Here is a 16,871-nt window from a genome sequence, read left to right as displayed (position 1 = left end):
CCAAAAATCAGAACTCTTGAAAATATATGAAACAAAGAAAGAATATGGGTCATCGAAAATTTTAATATCAAATAAAATATAATTTACATGATTACAATTTTTGGTTTCCATAAAAGTATTCTACTTAAATAGTATAAGAGATTAACAGATAACAAAGCAGTTTCCATGTCACATCAAATGAAATATTGACTGCCTGTAAACTAGACAAACTGCCATGAATGACAATAAGCAATGCAAGCAAGTATCAGCAAGTTGCTTTCCAAGCTATCAAAAATGTCACAAGTTCATATTTTTCTTGTTTGTGATCCCAAAACTGGCAGCATCTTCATTTCATCCACTCTATTCTTATGTATTTGGAAAGCAGGTGTTATCCACCGTCCACATGAGCACTGTTCACCATACCAATTGAAAGAACCCAACTTGGCATTGCATTTGGGGCAAAGCAGCTGAAATAAAACAACTGTGTTATTTCATTCACTCACTTTTATATAAAACAAATAATTATCACTGGCAATATAGGCTATAAAAATAGGTAAGGCACAGTTGGTTAAGCATCTGACTCTTGATTTAGGCTCTGGTCATGATCTCAGGGTCAAGAGATTGAGCCCCGCCTGGGATTCCCTATTCAGCTCCCTACTCAGTGATGAGTCTGCATCTTGCCTCCCTCTGCCCCTCCCCCTCCTCTTTTCCTCTCTAAAAAAATAAAAAGAAACAAAACCAAACAACAACCAGGCAAGACACGGCTCCTACCTTCAAGGAGTTTATGATCACAAGATAAAATGAAATGGCAATTTACCATAATGATGGGGGACTATGATAATTGTCTAAGAAGCATGTTGTATCCTGGGAGTTTGGAGAAGGACTAGATTAATCCCAGCATGTAGGGAGAAAGGTAAAGTTTGAGATACATGAAACATAAGATTTCAGGATGTAGCATGTGTTGCCTTTTACATCAGTCTGAAGTTTAATATTTCAAACTCCATCTTCATGGCTAAAGAGTAGGAAAGCGTGTTAGGAGTCTCATGTCAATGTCAATACTGATACTGACCATGTGTAAGTTAGGCCTCAGATTCCTGGCTATTTGAAAACAAACAGGAGAACCTGGATGGCTCAGTTAGTGAAGCAGGTGAAGCAGCTGTCTTCTGCTCAGGTCATGATCCCAGGGTCCTGGGATTGAGCCCTGGGTCCCATTCCCTGCTCAGGGGAGACTGCCCCCCACCCCCCTGCTCATTTTCTCTCTCTAATAAATAAAATCTTAAAAAAAACAGATGCTCCAGTAAAATAGATTAAAAAAATACTGAACACATCAATTATAATTTATGCTATTATATTTGAAAGTATTTTTTTAAGTTTAGCTCATTATTTTGTGTATGACATGAAACAGGGATTTCCTCTTTTAAGAGATATATATATCTTATATGTAAAAATATATTTTTCTTTCTTTCCTTTGACAGAGAGAGTGCGAGAGCACGCACAGAAGCAGGGAGAGCAACAGGCAAAAGGAGAGGGAGAAACAGGCTCCTCCTGGAACAAGGAGCTCGATGTGGGGCTCAATCCCAGGGCCCTGGAATCATGACCTAAGCCAAAGGCAGATGCTTAACCAACTGAGCCACCCAGGGGCCCCAGGGATTTTTATTTTAATCTTAAGTAATTTAAACTTCTGGACATAAAACTCAGAAACCAAATTTGATTACAGAAGTATCTTAAATTTTAATATGACAAAATATACCACAAAGCTCAGATAAGCAAAATATTGGAGAAAATATCTGTAATATATTAGAGGAATCATTAATATCTAGACTATATAAAGAGTTTCTATAAATCGATTAAAAAAACACAGCAAAATCCACAGAAAAATGGAACAAGGATGTAAAGAAAATTTATAGAAAAAGAAGCTATAAATAGCTGATAAGCATATAACAATATTGGTCCTCAGTCTTAGTCATGGAAATCCAAATTATTATAATATTTTAAGATGAACATTTTTTATCATTTCCTTTATTGACAAAACTTTACCAGCTTTATAATATCTATTATGTCAAGGGTGTGGGAAAATGGGTATATGTATTCAATGTTAGTGAAAAGCCAATTTGTATAAGCATTTTTATTGTCAGGGTACAATATTAGCAATATTTAAGATGTACATACTCCACTGCAGGGATTCCACTTTTAGGTCTGTTGGAAAATTCAAATAAGCATACAGAGAGAAGTATGCACAAATGTGATGTAGAATCTTCCAAAAGATGCCTTTACCTTACATGTTTTCCAGGTTAAATAAGAGCAGCAAGCCAAAAGCACAAGCCAAGAAAGAAAAGAAAGAAAAGAGAAAGAAAAGAAAAGAAAAGAAAAGAAAAGAAAAGAAGAAAAAAGAAAAGAAGAGAAAAAAGAAAAGAAAAGAAAAGAAAAGAAAAGAAAAGAAAAGAAAAGAAAAGAAAAAGAAAAAGAAAAAGAAAAAGAAAGAGAAAACAACAGGTCAAGTGGACTTCAAAATTAAGAACCTTACTGGCTGCAAACGATACCAAGAACGGGAAGTGACTACTAACGGATACAGTGTTTATTTGGGGAATGATGAAAATAATGATGTTGCAAAAATTCTATGAATATACTAAAAACCACGGAACTGTATATTTTAAATGGGTAAATTGTATAGTAAGTGAATTTTAATTACCTCAATAAGCAGAATCCTTTGAAAACGTGTTTGAATAGAAGGTGCCTCTTTCTAAGCAAGACATTAACATAAACTAAGTTTCCTTACATATAAAATATGACTGTATCTATTCTACCTATTTTATAAAGTTATTGTATTCTTCAAGTAAAATACAGTGAATTTCACAAAATTTTCATTACACAAACTTTTATACAAACCATAAAAACCTTTACAATCATTAAGACTAATTAGATTAAGAATATCTTTAAGTTAACGTTAAGTAAACCTAAAGGAGAAATGTGGCCATCCCAGGATGCTCATATGAGCTACATTTTTTTTTAACGATTTTTTAATTCATGAGAGAGAGAGACAGAGACAGAGACAGAACAAGCAGGTGGAGAGGCAGAGGCAGGAGACTCCCCATTGAGCAGGAAGCCTGACGTGGGATTCAATCCCAGGACCTGGAGATCATGACCTGAGCCGAAGGCAGATCTTCAACCATCGGAGCCACCCAGGCACCCCATGAGTTGCATTCTTAAGAGTTAACAGGAAATGAAAATGAATCTCTTAGCAAACATACAGAACTGTAATGTCAGGGAAAAAGAGAATTGCATGGACTCAAAATTTAAAAAGAAAGGGAAGACAAGAAAGAAACTTTAAATATAATTTTAAAATCCTTGATTTGCCCTACTTGTTACCAAGTTTGAGTTTTGTTAAATATATTCGAATCAGCTTACATTAGTCTTCTACTTGAAAAAATATAAATAGCCTTAAAAGGAATTAACTTAGACCAACAGCTCTCAAGCAGAAGTGGTTCACTACTTTAGATAGGTTGGGTTTTTATTTAATTTATTTATTTATTTATTTGACAGATTCTTATCTACACTAGAAAGATATAATCTCCATAAAGAAAGCAGTTATTATGGAGTGAAACACCAGTTAAAATATAGTTTAGAGTGTAAGAAAGAAGAAAAAATAGAGATGATATAATGAAACTGCAGAAAATAAAATGTGTTCTTACCTGTCCATCCATCACACCCAACAAAGCAGATTCCATCCACTGCACAGGTTCAATGAAATATGATGTACATTGAGCCTGACTCCCTGTGGTGAGTGTGAAAGATGGTGTCACTCTCTTGTGGGCAAAGGCTATGGGACCACTTCCTTCATTATGATCCAAAATGCTAGAACTTCGAAATAAAGATCGCCTGCAACCCCCAAACAAAAACATTAATGACTTCCCAAAAGGATGAAAAAAATAGATGCAATGTGCAGTATTTCTTAGCAAAATACATAGATTATGCTACTTTAATTTTCAATAACCTCTACAAGTAACCTGATTTACTTTCACTCCTAAAGAGTTTGTATTTTTTTAAAGATTTATTTATGTATTTATTTATGAACGATAGACATAGAAAGAGAGAGGCAGAGACACAGGAGGAGGGAGAAGCAGGCTCCATGCCGGGAGCCCGACGTGGGACTCAATCCCGGGACTCCGGGATCACACCCTGTGCCAAAGGCAGGTGCTAAACCGCTGAGCCACCCAGGGAGCCCCTGTTTATATTCTTTTTAAAAGCAGTTTTGGGGACGCCTGGGTGGCTCGGCAGTTGAGCGTCTGCTTCCGGCTCATAGCATGATCCCAGAGTCCCAGGATTGAGTGCCGCATCAGGCTTCCTGCCTGGAGCCTGCTTCTCCCTCTACCTGTGTCTCTGCCTCTCTCTGTGTCTTTCATAAATAAATAAAATCTTTCAAAAAATAAAAAATAAAAAAATAAAATCTTTAAAAATAATAAGGGAAAAATAAAATAAAATAAAAGCAGTTTTGAATTTAAAATTTCTATATTACTCAATTAACAAATTCTTCCTATAGATCTTAAGAAAATGAAACTTTCAGTACATTTCAGCTACTGAGACAGGATAAAATCCAGAGGATAGAAAATATTTTACCTGCACTTTCTACATTTGTAGAGAATGCCATCTTTCAATCCCTGTGAAATGGTGGTTGGGTCCACAGCAAAGAGTTCTTGAGGTAAGTTCTGTAATTCTACATGGGATAATTAAAATGTATCTATCTGTTGAGATCAACTTGGCATTTTCAGACAAACTTCGACTAATGTGGGCAGCCCTGGTGGCGCAGCGGTTTAGCGCCTCCTGCAGCCCAGGGTGTGATCCTGGAGACCCTGGATAAAGTCCCATGTCAGGCTCTCTGCATGGTGCCTGTTTCTCCCTCTGCCTGTGTCTCTGCCTCCCTCTCTCTCTCTCTCTCTGTGTCTCTATGAATAAATAAATAAAGTCTTTAAAAAAAAAATTCAACTAATGTCAAATTGAGGCAAGAAGTGCTAACCTCAGAAATTAAAAAAAAAAAAATCTCCAGTGTTAAGAAATCAGGGTGAGGTCAGAGAGCATAGTGAAGAAGCCCTTGGGTTCTAAGCACAGACTGCCTGAGTTCGAATCCCAGCCCACCACTTACAAATCATGTGACCTTGAACAAGTTATTTTCAGAAGGAAATAACAGTACCTGTACCAAGGGATTACTGGAAAAGTGAGATAATGTACCTGAAGCTTTTAGTGTCAGACATCTAAAAGGCATCTGGGCATCTACAAGGACCCAATAAGTACTAGCAATTATTACTCACCTGGATATTTTTCTGTAACCTTCTGTAAACGATATTGCTTATAAATTGCACTAGAAGTATCTACTTCATATCCCATTGCTTGGTATAATTTCAGTTGCCACTCAAATCCCTCATTCATCCTATAAGGACAAAGTTAAGTTTTCTTAAATGAATAAAATCACATCACAGAAACAGAATTATTTCTATAACAACTCACTTAGCCTCTGGTTTGATGGTCTGGAGACTTTCATAGGCCTTTTCAAAGGTAAGCTGGTCAGTCTTCATCATAAAAGCAGTCACTACAGCCACACTTCGACTAACTCCTGCGTGACTGAAAAAGAAACCTTTAAAATAAAATAGCAGCAATTGAAAAAATAAAAAAGCCCCGCTCCCTACCAATGGTGAAGCTCAGATCCACTTCAAGTCTGCTTCTTCTACCCAAATAAAGACTTTGCCTCTGAAATACCACCAATATACAAAAGAAGTATTCCTTTAATTCTCTAATTTCCCATTCTTTTTAAATATTGAACCATGTGGATGTATTTACCTTTTAAGACTTTATTTGACAGAGAGAGAGATAGCATGGGCATAAGCAGGGAGAGCAGCAGGCAGAGGGAGAGGGAGAAGCAGGCTCCATGCCGGGAGCCTGATGGTGGGCTCAATCCCAGGACCCCGGGGTCACCACCTGAGCCAAAGGCAGATGCTCAACTGACCCAGCCACCCAGGCGCCCCTGTATTACCTTTTCAGAAATAACTACACTAATTCTAAAAACTTCTCTAATGGCTTTGAAAAAAATCCAAGCTCCTGTGTTCTTGGCATTAAGGATCCTGAAGATCTGGTCCCAGGCTTCTTTCCATTTCACTACTTCCTTAGGTCCTTTATGTAAATATTTAGAACAAGTGCTGGCATGCAGTAAAAGCGCTGACTTCATAAACTAGTCACAGGCTCCAATCCAACCGCAGAGGGACTACTAAGAATTCCCAAACACCTATGAAGATTCTCCTCTTGGCATTGCTACAACCTACTCCATCATTCCCCCTGGGCAGGCTTAGGGCTCCTGTACCTCCTTTTTTTTTTTATTTTTTTTTTTTTGCTCCTGTACCTCCTAACCGATTTCTCTCTCCCCATTTTTCATCATCAACCACCCTCTGGCCCAAACACACACAATCTGCTTTTCTGGTGAAGTTTGAATAACCTTGTCTTTGTTCATGTCATTACCATCATCCGGGGAGGTGTCTGGCTTCTCCTGAAGACCTCTGAACTCTGTTTAGCTGCAGGGACTTTGCCGACTATCAGCCCCGCCGCCCCCCTTAAAAACAACTCCGCCGGGCAGCCCGGGTGGCTCCGCGGTCGAGCGTCTGCCTTCAGCCCAGGGCCTGATCCTGGAGTCCCGGGATCCAGTCCCGCACCCGGCTCCCTGCATGGAGCCTGCTTCTCCCTCTGCCTGGGTCTCTGCCTCCCTGTGTCTCTCATGAATAAATAAATAAAATCTTAAAAAAAGGAAATTAAAAAAAAAAAAAAAAGCAACTCAGGCTTGGGGGACCGGCTGGGGGGGGGGAGGGGACAGGGGGGACTGGGACGGACCGGGGAGGAGGGGGGACGGGGGAGGGGGACCAGACGGGAGAAGGGGGAGAGGGGGAGGAGGGGGGCAGGACAGGGGGATGGGATGAGGGGGGGGAGGGGGAGGAGGGGGACGGAGGAGGGGGATGGGGGATGGGACGGGGGAGGAGGGGAGGATGAGGAAAGGGGAGGAAGGGGACGGAGAGGATGGGGACGGGGGAGGGGGAGGAGGGGGATGGGACAGGGGACGAGGGGAAGAGGGGGACGGGGCGGGTGACGGGACGGGGGGAGGGGGGAACGGGACGCGGGAGTGGACGGGACTGGGGACAGGACGAGGGGAGGACGAGGGGGGGACGGGAAACGGGGCGGGGAAAAGGACGGGGGGCGGGACGAGGGGGTACGGGGGGAGGGGGAAGAGGGGGAGGAGAGGGAGGATGGGGAGGGGGAGAAAGGACGACGAAGGGGGAGGAGGGGGATGGGACGGGAGACAGGACGAGGAGGGAGACGGGACGGGGGAAGGGGGGAGGAGGGGACGAGATGGGGGAAGGGGACGGGACGGGGGGAGGGGGGAAGAGGGGGGGGACGGCGCGGGGACGGCGCGGGCCGCAGAATGAGCCAAGGTAAAGGAGCCTGAGTCACGAAGGCAGGGCGCTCGCTCGCACGGCGGGCGCGGGCGGGAGAGGAGGTTCCGGAGCCCGGGCTTCCCCGCCCCCGCGGGCTCTCACCAGTGCACCAGCACGGCGCGGCCCTCGGCGCGGGCCTGGCCGATGAAGGCCGCGCAGCGGTCCAGGTGGCTGAGCAGGTCGGTCTCGGGCTCGTCCAGCGCGCGCACGAAGAGGCGCCGCAGACCCTCGGTCCCAGCCCCCGCCGTGAGGTCGGGCTCCTCCGAGTCCACCGCCAGCACGGCCGTGATGCCCGCCTCCCTCAGGAGGCCCGGCTCCGCCACGGCCGCCGCCCCGCCCAGGTACAGCCCGGGCCGCACCTCCAGCAGGTGCCCGGCGCGGCCGGCGCGGCCCCCCGCGCTCTCCGGCCGCTCGCAGCCATGGCCGCCGCGCGCCCCCAACATGGCGGCGGCAGGGGGCGTGGCGGCCGCGGGCCTACCACCGAGTAGGCGGCGGGCTAGAACGGCCTCCCTCTGGGCGGAGCCGGCCTGCGGTGCGCACGGCTCCCTCGGAGGACCCCGGCGACCGCGGGCAGGTATCCCACCTGGGGGAGGGGCTGCTGCAGCGGAGGCCGAGCGGAGGCCCAGCCTCGGCTCCCGCACGTTGGCGGTGGAGGATAAACTTCCCCACACACCGGGCTCCCCAGGCTTATAGTGTGGGGGCTTCGTGGAAAGGGACAGCAAGAGAAGCTGGACCCAGATTTGAAATGATGATCCCACCAGCTGCAGCAGCAGCAGCATTCCATGCATTTGGGGTAAATCCGTTTTGTCAACATTTATGAAGCCATTTGTTTGTATTTCTTCTTTTTTTCTCTCTTTGCCCACTTTTTTCCACTGGTACATGAATCTCCCTCTTGTTGATGCATACTGTCCTCTATACTTTGAAGATAGTAATCCCATTTTATGTATGGCAGTAACCTCCAACCAAAGACCACCAGGAACCCAGTTCACTTCCTTATCATTTGCATGCTCACCGAAGTAGCATTTTTAATTTCCTTCAAGCACTTTTCTTTTGCATTCCTTTGCATTTTCCAGTTTAGCTAATTGTTTGGTGCAAAAGGCCTAGTTTTCAGCCCGCCTTGGCTTTTGACATACCTCCCTTACTAAATTTAGCCTTTCCTGGCTTCTGCTTTAAGATATGTGATGCCTAATCGGGCACTTCTAGCTTCTGCTTTAAAACGAGAGATGTGGGCAGCCCCAGTGGCTCAGCAGCTTAGCTGCTGCCCTCAGCCCAGGGTGTGATCCTGGAGACATGGCATCAAGTCGTATCTCGGGCTCCCTGCCTGGAGCCTGCTTCTCCCTCTGCCTGTGTCTCTGCTTTTTTTCTCTCTTTCTGTGTGTGTCTCTCATGAATAAATAAATAAAATCTTTTTTAAAAAGTAAATAAAGTGAGAGATGTGTGGGTCTTCCTTTCACTTGAACATTTAGAGACCATTGTAGGGTTATTAATTGGCCTGACTTCAATATTGTTGTGTCTCAGGGACTAGGGAGGCCCCAGAAGAGGGAGGGAGATCAGGGGAATGACTGGTCTGTGGAGCAGTCAGAACATATACAACATTTATTAAATTTGTCATCTTACGTGGGTGTGATTTGTGGCACCCCAAAATGGTTATAATAGTAACATCAAAGATCACTGACCGGGGGCACCAGGGTGGTTCAGTGGTTGAGCGTCTGCCTTTGGCTCAGGTCGTGATCCCCAGGTCCTGGGGTCGAGTCCTGCATTGGGCTCCCTGCAGGGAGCCTGCTTCTCCCTCTGCCTGTGTTTCTACCTGTTTCTCATGAATAAATAAATAAAATATTTAAAAAAAAAAAAGATCACTGATCAGAGATCACCGCAACAAATGTAATAATAATAAAAATTTTGAAATGTCGCAAGAATTGCCAAAATGTGACAGAGACACGAAGTAAACAAATGCTCTTGGAAAAATAGTGCCAATACACTTGCTCAATGCAGGGTTGCCACAGACCTTCAATTTGTAAAAAGTGCAATACTTGTGCAGCACAATAACAAATCCTGTGTACGATTTGTGCTTTTATTATGTGATTTTGGACAAAGTCCAAGGAAGCAGGGCTTTACTCTAGATTGGATGCAGTCAGGAAGTGGTGGTGATTCTATGATTGGGTATCTCAGTGCATTTTCCCTACAGGGAGAGAAGGCTACAGAGATGCTACAGGTGCAAATGTTCAAGAGGTTGCAATCCTGGTACTGGCACATAGACCAGACACATAGACCAATGGAACAGAATACAGAGCCCAGAATAGACCTCACATATATGCTCAAATGAGTTTCAACAAGGGTGCCAGTGGGAAAATGGGAAAAATAGTCTCTTCAAGTGGTGCTGAGAAAACTGTACATGCACATGTAGAAGAATGAAGTGACCCTACCTTAAACAGTATAATTAAGGACCTAAATTAATTTAAAATTGATTAAGGACCTAAACATAACACTGTAAATCCCGGGGTGCTTGGGTGGCTCAGTCAGTTGAGCATCCAATTCTTTTTTTTTTTTTAAGATTTATTTATTCATTCATGAGAGACACAGACTGAGAGAGAGAGAGAGAGAGAGAGAGACAGGCGGAGGAAGAAGCAGGCTCCCTCACAGGGAGCCCCATGCAGAACTCGATCCCAGATCCAGGGATCATGACCCGAGCCAAAGACAGGTGCCCAAACACTAAGCCACCCAAGCATCCCTGAGCATGCAATTCTTGATTTCAGAGTCATGGGATCAAGCTTGGCACTGGACACCACTCTCAGCACGGAGTCTGCTTGTTGCTCTCCCTCTACCTGCACTCTCATAAATAAATAAATAGATAGATAGATAAATAAATAAATCATTTTTTCTTTTACAAATGTGTTTATTTTCTCATGTATTGATGTGGCTTCAGGCCCTGCTTAGGGGAAATCATTATGATGAAAGCTCAGGATTACACTTCCTATTTGTAGACTCAAACCCACTGCTTGGCCTGTAGGACCATGACCAAGGGCACCCTAGACGCCATCAGGGAGGTGAATTCTCGGTGACAGGGCTTGGGAACAGGTTCCTAGGGACAGCAGTGCCCACGCTCCTTTGCATGCTCCTGGAGTCTGACCCATCCTGGGAAAGCTGATGGCAGGGTCATTGCTATAAACAGCTCTGAGGTTGCCCCTTGAGGAGAGAGGTACCCAGCAACAACTAGCACTGAGGAAAGAGCTGGACTTGCCAAGTAGAAGTATTTACAAAATGGCAATGAGCTGTTCTGTTTCTCTTCTTTAATTAAAAAATAAAATTATCGGGATCCCTGGGTGGCGCAGCGGTTTAGCGCCTGCCTTTGGCCCAGGGCGCGATCCTGGAGACCCGGGATCGAATCCCACGTCAGGCTCCCGGTGCATGGAGCCTGCTTCTCCCTCTGCCTATGTCTCTGCCTCTCTCTCTCTCTCTGTGTGACTATCATAAATAAATAAAAAATTTAAAAAAAATAAAAATAAAAAAAAAAGAAAATAAAATTATCTTCAAAATTAAAGAGAAAATTGGGGCCAGGGTTCTGTCTAGCTTTCTCGCCGTGTTGCCCCTTCCTGGTAGTGATGCCTGCCTGGCCACTGTGTGTGTGGAATTCGCTTCCTGTTGGGAGGAGAGGGTTGGGTGGGTACGTGGCTCCCAAGCTTGCCAGGGGCTCCGGCAGGCTCAGAGCAGGCCCCTGGTATGGAGTGGTCCAGGAAGAGGGTGCTGACAGGCCCCAGGGTGCACAGGATCAGGGTTCAGGGGAGGTCGTGGTGGGGTAGGCAGAGGGGGAAGGGGCGTGCAGCGCCAGAGCAGCTTCTCCTCCAGGAAGGCTCTGTCTGCAGGCCCAGGCCCAGGATCTGGGGTTCACGCCTGCTGCACCAGGTCAGGCCGCAGCCCGGATTAGGGGGAAGGCCTTGAGCCGGGTGGTGGCCGCCGCGAGGTTCTGAGGCACGTCCTCGTGGGCTAGGTCCACGAGGAGCACGGAGTCACCCCGGTGGCGAGAGCAGGCCAGCACAGTCAAGTCCTGGGGGACCCCCAGGTCAACAGCTCCAGGGGCTCTGCAGTAGGGAAGGTCATCCTGGGCCAGCTGGACGTCAGTGCCACCTTGAGGCCCTGCACCTGCACTTTCACGGGCGCAGCATGTAGTGGTAGCTCGTGGGAGCCGTAGGCAATGCCTTCTCCTCGCCAGGGGGTGGGGAGCCGATGCTGCCACGCCCGGGCGCCCACTGCCTTTCTGCGGCCAAGGCTCCCAGCCTCCACGCTGCACCCCAGCCCCAGCCTCGGCCTTGGCATAGCTAATTCTCCCGCTGCACGTGGCCTAGAGGGTGTCACGGCCGCGGCACTGCCCACCCGCTCCAGGTGCGCCATCAAGCTGAGCGTGGAGAGCTCCGACGGCGCGGCCCGGCCCACGGAGCCTCCGTCTGCGCCCCAAGCCTGACCACCTGCAGCCTCCAAGCTCCACGCCCGGCCTCGAGGACCCTCAGCGACCCCTGGAAATGAGACCTTGCCACAAAAAGGCACGCTCCTGGCGTAGGCCAATAAAATCTGAAAAAAAAAAAAATTATAAAACTCCTAGGAGAAACCTAGAAGTGAATCTTCATGGCATTGGATTTGGCAATGATTTCTAGACACAGCTGCAAAAAAATAGACCAATAGGATTATGTCAAAATGTGGTGTTTGTGCACATCAAAGGAAATAAAAGGATAAAAGGGCAACCTGTGGAATGAGAGAAAATAATTGCCAATCATATATCTAAAAAGAAATTAATATACAGAAAATACAAGGAACTCTACCTGAGTGATCTGGGCATCATGGCTGAATAAGACGTTCCACATCTGTGGCCCCCACCCCCACCCCAAGAACAAGTTGACATCCATCCACAGGCAAAAAAGGCCTGGGAGCTGCGAGATCCTGCACCATATGCCAAGGGTCCCAGGAGGAGCCTTGCTGACCTGCGTGTGAAGTATTAGGCACACAGACCATAGTCCTGGCTACAGACCCTACAGTGGCCTGTGAACCATCTTCCCTCTTGGCTCTGGGCAGGGAGCCTGCAGAAAATCACTGACTTAGATAATCAACTGGGAAACGAGAGATTTGTGAAAACCCAAGTTTCCAGCAGAGAAGTTCTAGCAGACAATTGGAGCAAAAAATATGTTTGGATTCATCAGAGAGTGTAAGAGGACTTTCCTCACATAACTCCTTCCTTCCCCAAGGCAGCGCAGCTCAGGAACAAGAAAGGTCTCCTGGGCCTGAGCTTTATCCTGGGGGGGCAGAAGGGGGTAGGGGTGAGGGAGTGAGAGCATGTGAGTGTGCACCGGTTTCCCCAGCTGCGCAGAATGCCACGGAAGAGGCTCATTGCTCTCGTGCCCCATGCAGAGTACTGAATCAAGAGCTCCAAGATCAGGGAGGGGATGGAGGGAAGACGCTGAGAGAGCCACACAGAGGACTCTCAGAGCGCACTAAAGTGGATCCTGCTAAGTGATTCAACAGAATCACTTGATTCCATCAAGAAGCCTGCCCAGGAGCTGCTAGGGAGGCCTCGCCCCTGGATCCCCCATCTGCCCATGGCACCCCTAGTACTCTGTGCACCTCACCCACACACTTATCTCCACCCTGTGGCCAACTCCCTGTGGATGTTCCCAAAGGTGGTGGCAAGGGTGTTTCGGCAAGTGTCAAGTGAGAATGTGTAGAAAGCCAGTCTGAATTTGCAAAAAACCAGTGAGAGACCACAGACTTGAACTTGAGTGCCACCTTTGGGAAAATGAAATGAGGGAAGCTGTCAGCATTTGGCCTGGTGTGTTGCCCAATCTGAGAAGGCACTCAAGCTTAAGAAATCTGCCACAAGAGGGAGCAAGAAGCACAGAGTAGGTGTACCCATTGAAGGTCTGAAGAAGCCTCAGAATCTTTAGTGGGGCTCATGGAAGGTATCTCTCTCCTGAAGGCAGTTAGTAAAGACTAGGGGTGACTATTACTTCAAATGCAAAGACAACAATGCAAAATTTCAGGGAACATGAAAAATCAAGGAAACATGGTGCCACTAAGGATCAAAATAATCTTCTAATAACCAACCCCAAAGACATAGAGATCTGTAATTTGCCTGATAAAGAATCCAAAACAGCTGTTTAAGGAAACTCAGGGAGCTACAAGAAAAACCACAAGGACAATTCAACGAAATCAAGAAAACAATACAAAATGAGAAGTTTTACAAAGAGATAGAAATCATTAAAAAAGAACCAATCAGGGGCACCTAGGTGGCTCAGTGTGCATCTGCCTTTGGCTCAGGTCGTGATCCCGGGGTCCTGGGATAGACTCCCACATCAAGGTCCCCACAGGGAGCCTGCTTCTCCCTCTGCCTATGTCTCTGTCTCTCTCTGTGTGTCTCTCATGAGTAAATAAATCTTAAAAAAAAACTAATCAAGTTCTGTAGCTTTCACATTTAATGAAGTACAGAAATGCAGTAGAGTATCAGTATCAGAGTGCATCAAGCAGAAGAGAGAATCTGTGAGTTAGAGGACAGGAATTTTGAAATTATCCAGTCAGAGGAGAACAAAGGAAAAAGAATGAGAAAGAGTGAAGAAAGTCTCTGTGATCTATGGGATATTGGCAAAATAAATAATTTGGAAGCTATTGGAGTTCCAGAAAGAGAAAAGGGGGAGAAGGAAGCACAAAGCTTATTTAAGGAAATAATGGCTGAGACCTTCCCAAATCAGGGAAGGGATTTGGATATCCAAATTTATGAAGCTCATAGGTTACCAAACAAACTTAACTGAAAGAGATCCTGATCAAGATACATTATAACATTGTAACATTATAATAACATAGTGAAAAATCAAAGACAAAAAGAAAATCTTAAAAGCAGCAAGAGAAAAGAGACAGCTCGTAACTTATAAGGGAATCCCCATAAGGCTGTCAGCAGATTTCTCAGGAGAAACCTTACAAGCCAGGAGTGAAAACAATGGTATTCACAAAGTGTTGAAAGACAGAATGAAAAAAACCTGCCAATGAAGAATACTCTATTGGGCAAAGTCATCCTTCACAAATGAAGGACAAGTAAAGACTTGCCCAGAAAAACAAAAGCTGAGAGAATCCACTAGACCTGCCTTTGCCAAAAGAAACTCTTCAAATTGAAACAAAAAGATGCTATTTAGTAACATGAAAATAAGCAACACATTGTTAAAGGTATGTATATAGTCAAGTTCAGAATAATACCATAGTAATATGGCGGTGTGGGAGCCACTCAACTCCAGTATGAAGGTTAAAGGATGAGAGTATTATAAGTAACTAAAGCTATAATATTTTGTTAATGAATACACAATATAAAAAGAGGTTAGGGTACCTGGATGACTCAGTTGGTTGAGCGTCCAACTCTTGGTTTCAGCTCAGGTCATGGTCTCGAGATCCTGAGATAGAGCCCCACATCGGGCTCTGTGCTCAGTGGGGAGTCTGCTTGAGATTCTTTCTCTCCCTCTGCCCCTCCCCCTCAAATAAATAAATAAATAAATAAATAAATAAATAAATAAATCTCTTTTTTTAAGAGGTTAATTGTGACATCAGAAAATAAAAAGGGGGAGGAGACTAAAAAGGTGGAGATTTGTATGAATTAAAGTAGCTGTCAGTGCCAAATAGACGGTTAAGAAGTTTTATGTCAGCCTCATAGTAGTCACAAAACAGACTTACAGTCGATACAATACAAATGAGATAAAAAGAAGGGAATCAAAGTATACCACTGGGAAAATCATCACTTCACTAACGAAGGAAGCAAGAAAGGAAGAAAGGAACAAGAGAACTGCAAAACAGCCAGAAAATAATTAATCAGACTGAAGTATTAAGTTCTTACTTTTCAATAATCATTCTAAATGTTAATGGATTGAATTCCCCAGTTAAAGGGCATAGAGTAGCTGGATGGAGAAAAGTCAAGACCGAAGTATATGCTGCCTCAAGGGAGTCCTTTGTGCTTTAAGAAGGCTCTAAGAGACCAAATGGAAAATGATATTCCATGCAAGTGTGGGGATACTTATATTAGATAAAATCGACTTCAAGCCAAGAACAGTAACAAGAGACAAATATGGTCATTATATAATGATAAGGGGTCAATTTATCAAGAATATTTAACAATATTAAATTTATGTGCACAAAATCAGAGCACTTGTATATTAAATAGTAACAGATACAAGGGGAGAAATAAATAGCAATAGACTAATGGTAGGGGGCTTCAATGTTCCACTTTCAACAATAGATCATTCAGACAGAAAACCAACACGGAAATGTTAGAATTGAGCCATACTTTCAACCAAATGGACCTAACAGACATATACACAACATCCCATCCAAAAGCAAGAGAATACATGCTCTTCTCAAGGACCCACAGAACACTCTCCAGGATAGATCATATTACAGGCCGCAAAACAAGTTTTAGCAAATTTAAAAAGATTGAAATTATACCAAATATCTTTTCTGGCCACAATCGTATGTAACTAAAAACCAATAACTAACTGTAGGAAAACTGGAAAATCCACTAATAGGTGGAAATTAAACAACACGCTGTTAACAACTAACAGGTCAAAGAAGAAATGAAAAGTAATCAAGAAATATCTTGAAACAAATGAAAATGGAAATACAGCCTATCATACACTTCATCCTATATAGTTGGTTTTGGGTTTGTTTTTTTCTACGACTATCTTAGAATTCATTGTAGGGGTACCTGGCTGGCTCTGCCAGAAGAGCATGTGACTCTTGATCTTGGGGTCATGAGTTTGAGCCCCATATGGGATACAGAGATTACTTAAAAACTTCAAAAAAAGTTTGGAAATATCTAAATGACTACAGGTAATAGTTTGGTTACAGAAGTTGTATCCAGTCAATGAACTACTAGGCAACTATCTCATAACAAAGGAAATGGCCAAGGCTAGCTATATTACAGTTGGTTTCTTAAAGCTGGTTTAGGAATAGAAAACATGTCTCAGCCTAGATAGATAGATAGATAGATAGATAGAGGTATATCAAATTTAACAGCAGTTATTTCTGGGAGCTGACTTAAGAGACATAGTGACGGTCTTCATACACTTCAAAAAATAATAAAATGATCCATTGTTAACAATTATATATATCTACATCCTGGAGAAAGGGGGGCGACTATCAAAGTTTCACCTCCTGGACATTTTATGACGGTATCTGAATCATTCCCTCAGCTTTAGTGTTTTCTGTTGGAAGTGAGCTTTAGATTCTCAACTATCTAAAATGGTCATAAGCTCCTTCAAGGGTGGGAGTAGGAGACACATCTGAATTGTTATTAAACAGCTTGGGGCAGTAAATACCTGTAACTGGATAAATGCCCAGAGCCTTGAGGCTGAAGGTACTTACCAGTTTCTGCATTTGTACTCTTCACCACTAGATGACACCATTGACTTT

The 16,871-nt window shown here is 44.4% G+C and overlaps 1 protein-coding gene across 1 annotated transcript; it reads right to left on the bottom strand.

Moving 5' to 3' along the window:
- Nucleotides 1-43: 43 nt before the first annotated feature.
- DUSP12 (dual specificity phosphatase 12) lies at nt 44-7,899 on the bottom strand. Its single transcript, XM_077887305.1, has 6 exons — nt 7,548-7,899; nt 5,479-5,592; nt 5,283-5,401; nt 4,594-4,690; nt 3,669-3,855; nt 44-446 (listed from the first exon to the last, which is right to left on the bottom strand). The coding sequence occupies exons 1-6, from the start codon at nt 7,886-7,888 to the stop codon at nt 285-287; spliced, it is 1,020 nt and encodes a 339-aa protein (XP_077743431.1). The 5' UTR covers nt 7,889-7,899; the 3' UTR covers nt 44-284.
- Nucleotides 7,900-16,871: the final 8,972 nt, after the last annotated feature.

The sequence above is a fragment of the Canis aureus genome, chromosome 38 (assembly GCF_053574225.1).
Source record: "Canis aureus isolate CA01 chromosome 38, VMU_Caureus_v.1.0, whole genome shotgun sequence".
Taxonomy (NCBI): domain Eukaryota; kingdom Metazoa; phylum Chordata; class Mammalia; order Carnivora; family Canidae; genus Canis; species Canis aureus.
This window is presented reverse-complemented; position numbering and strand designations above follow the sequence as displayed.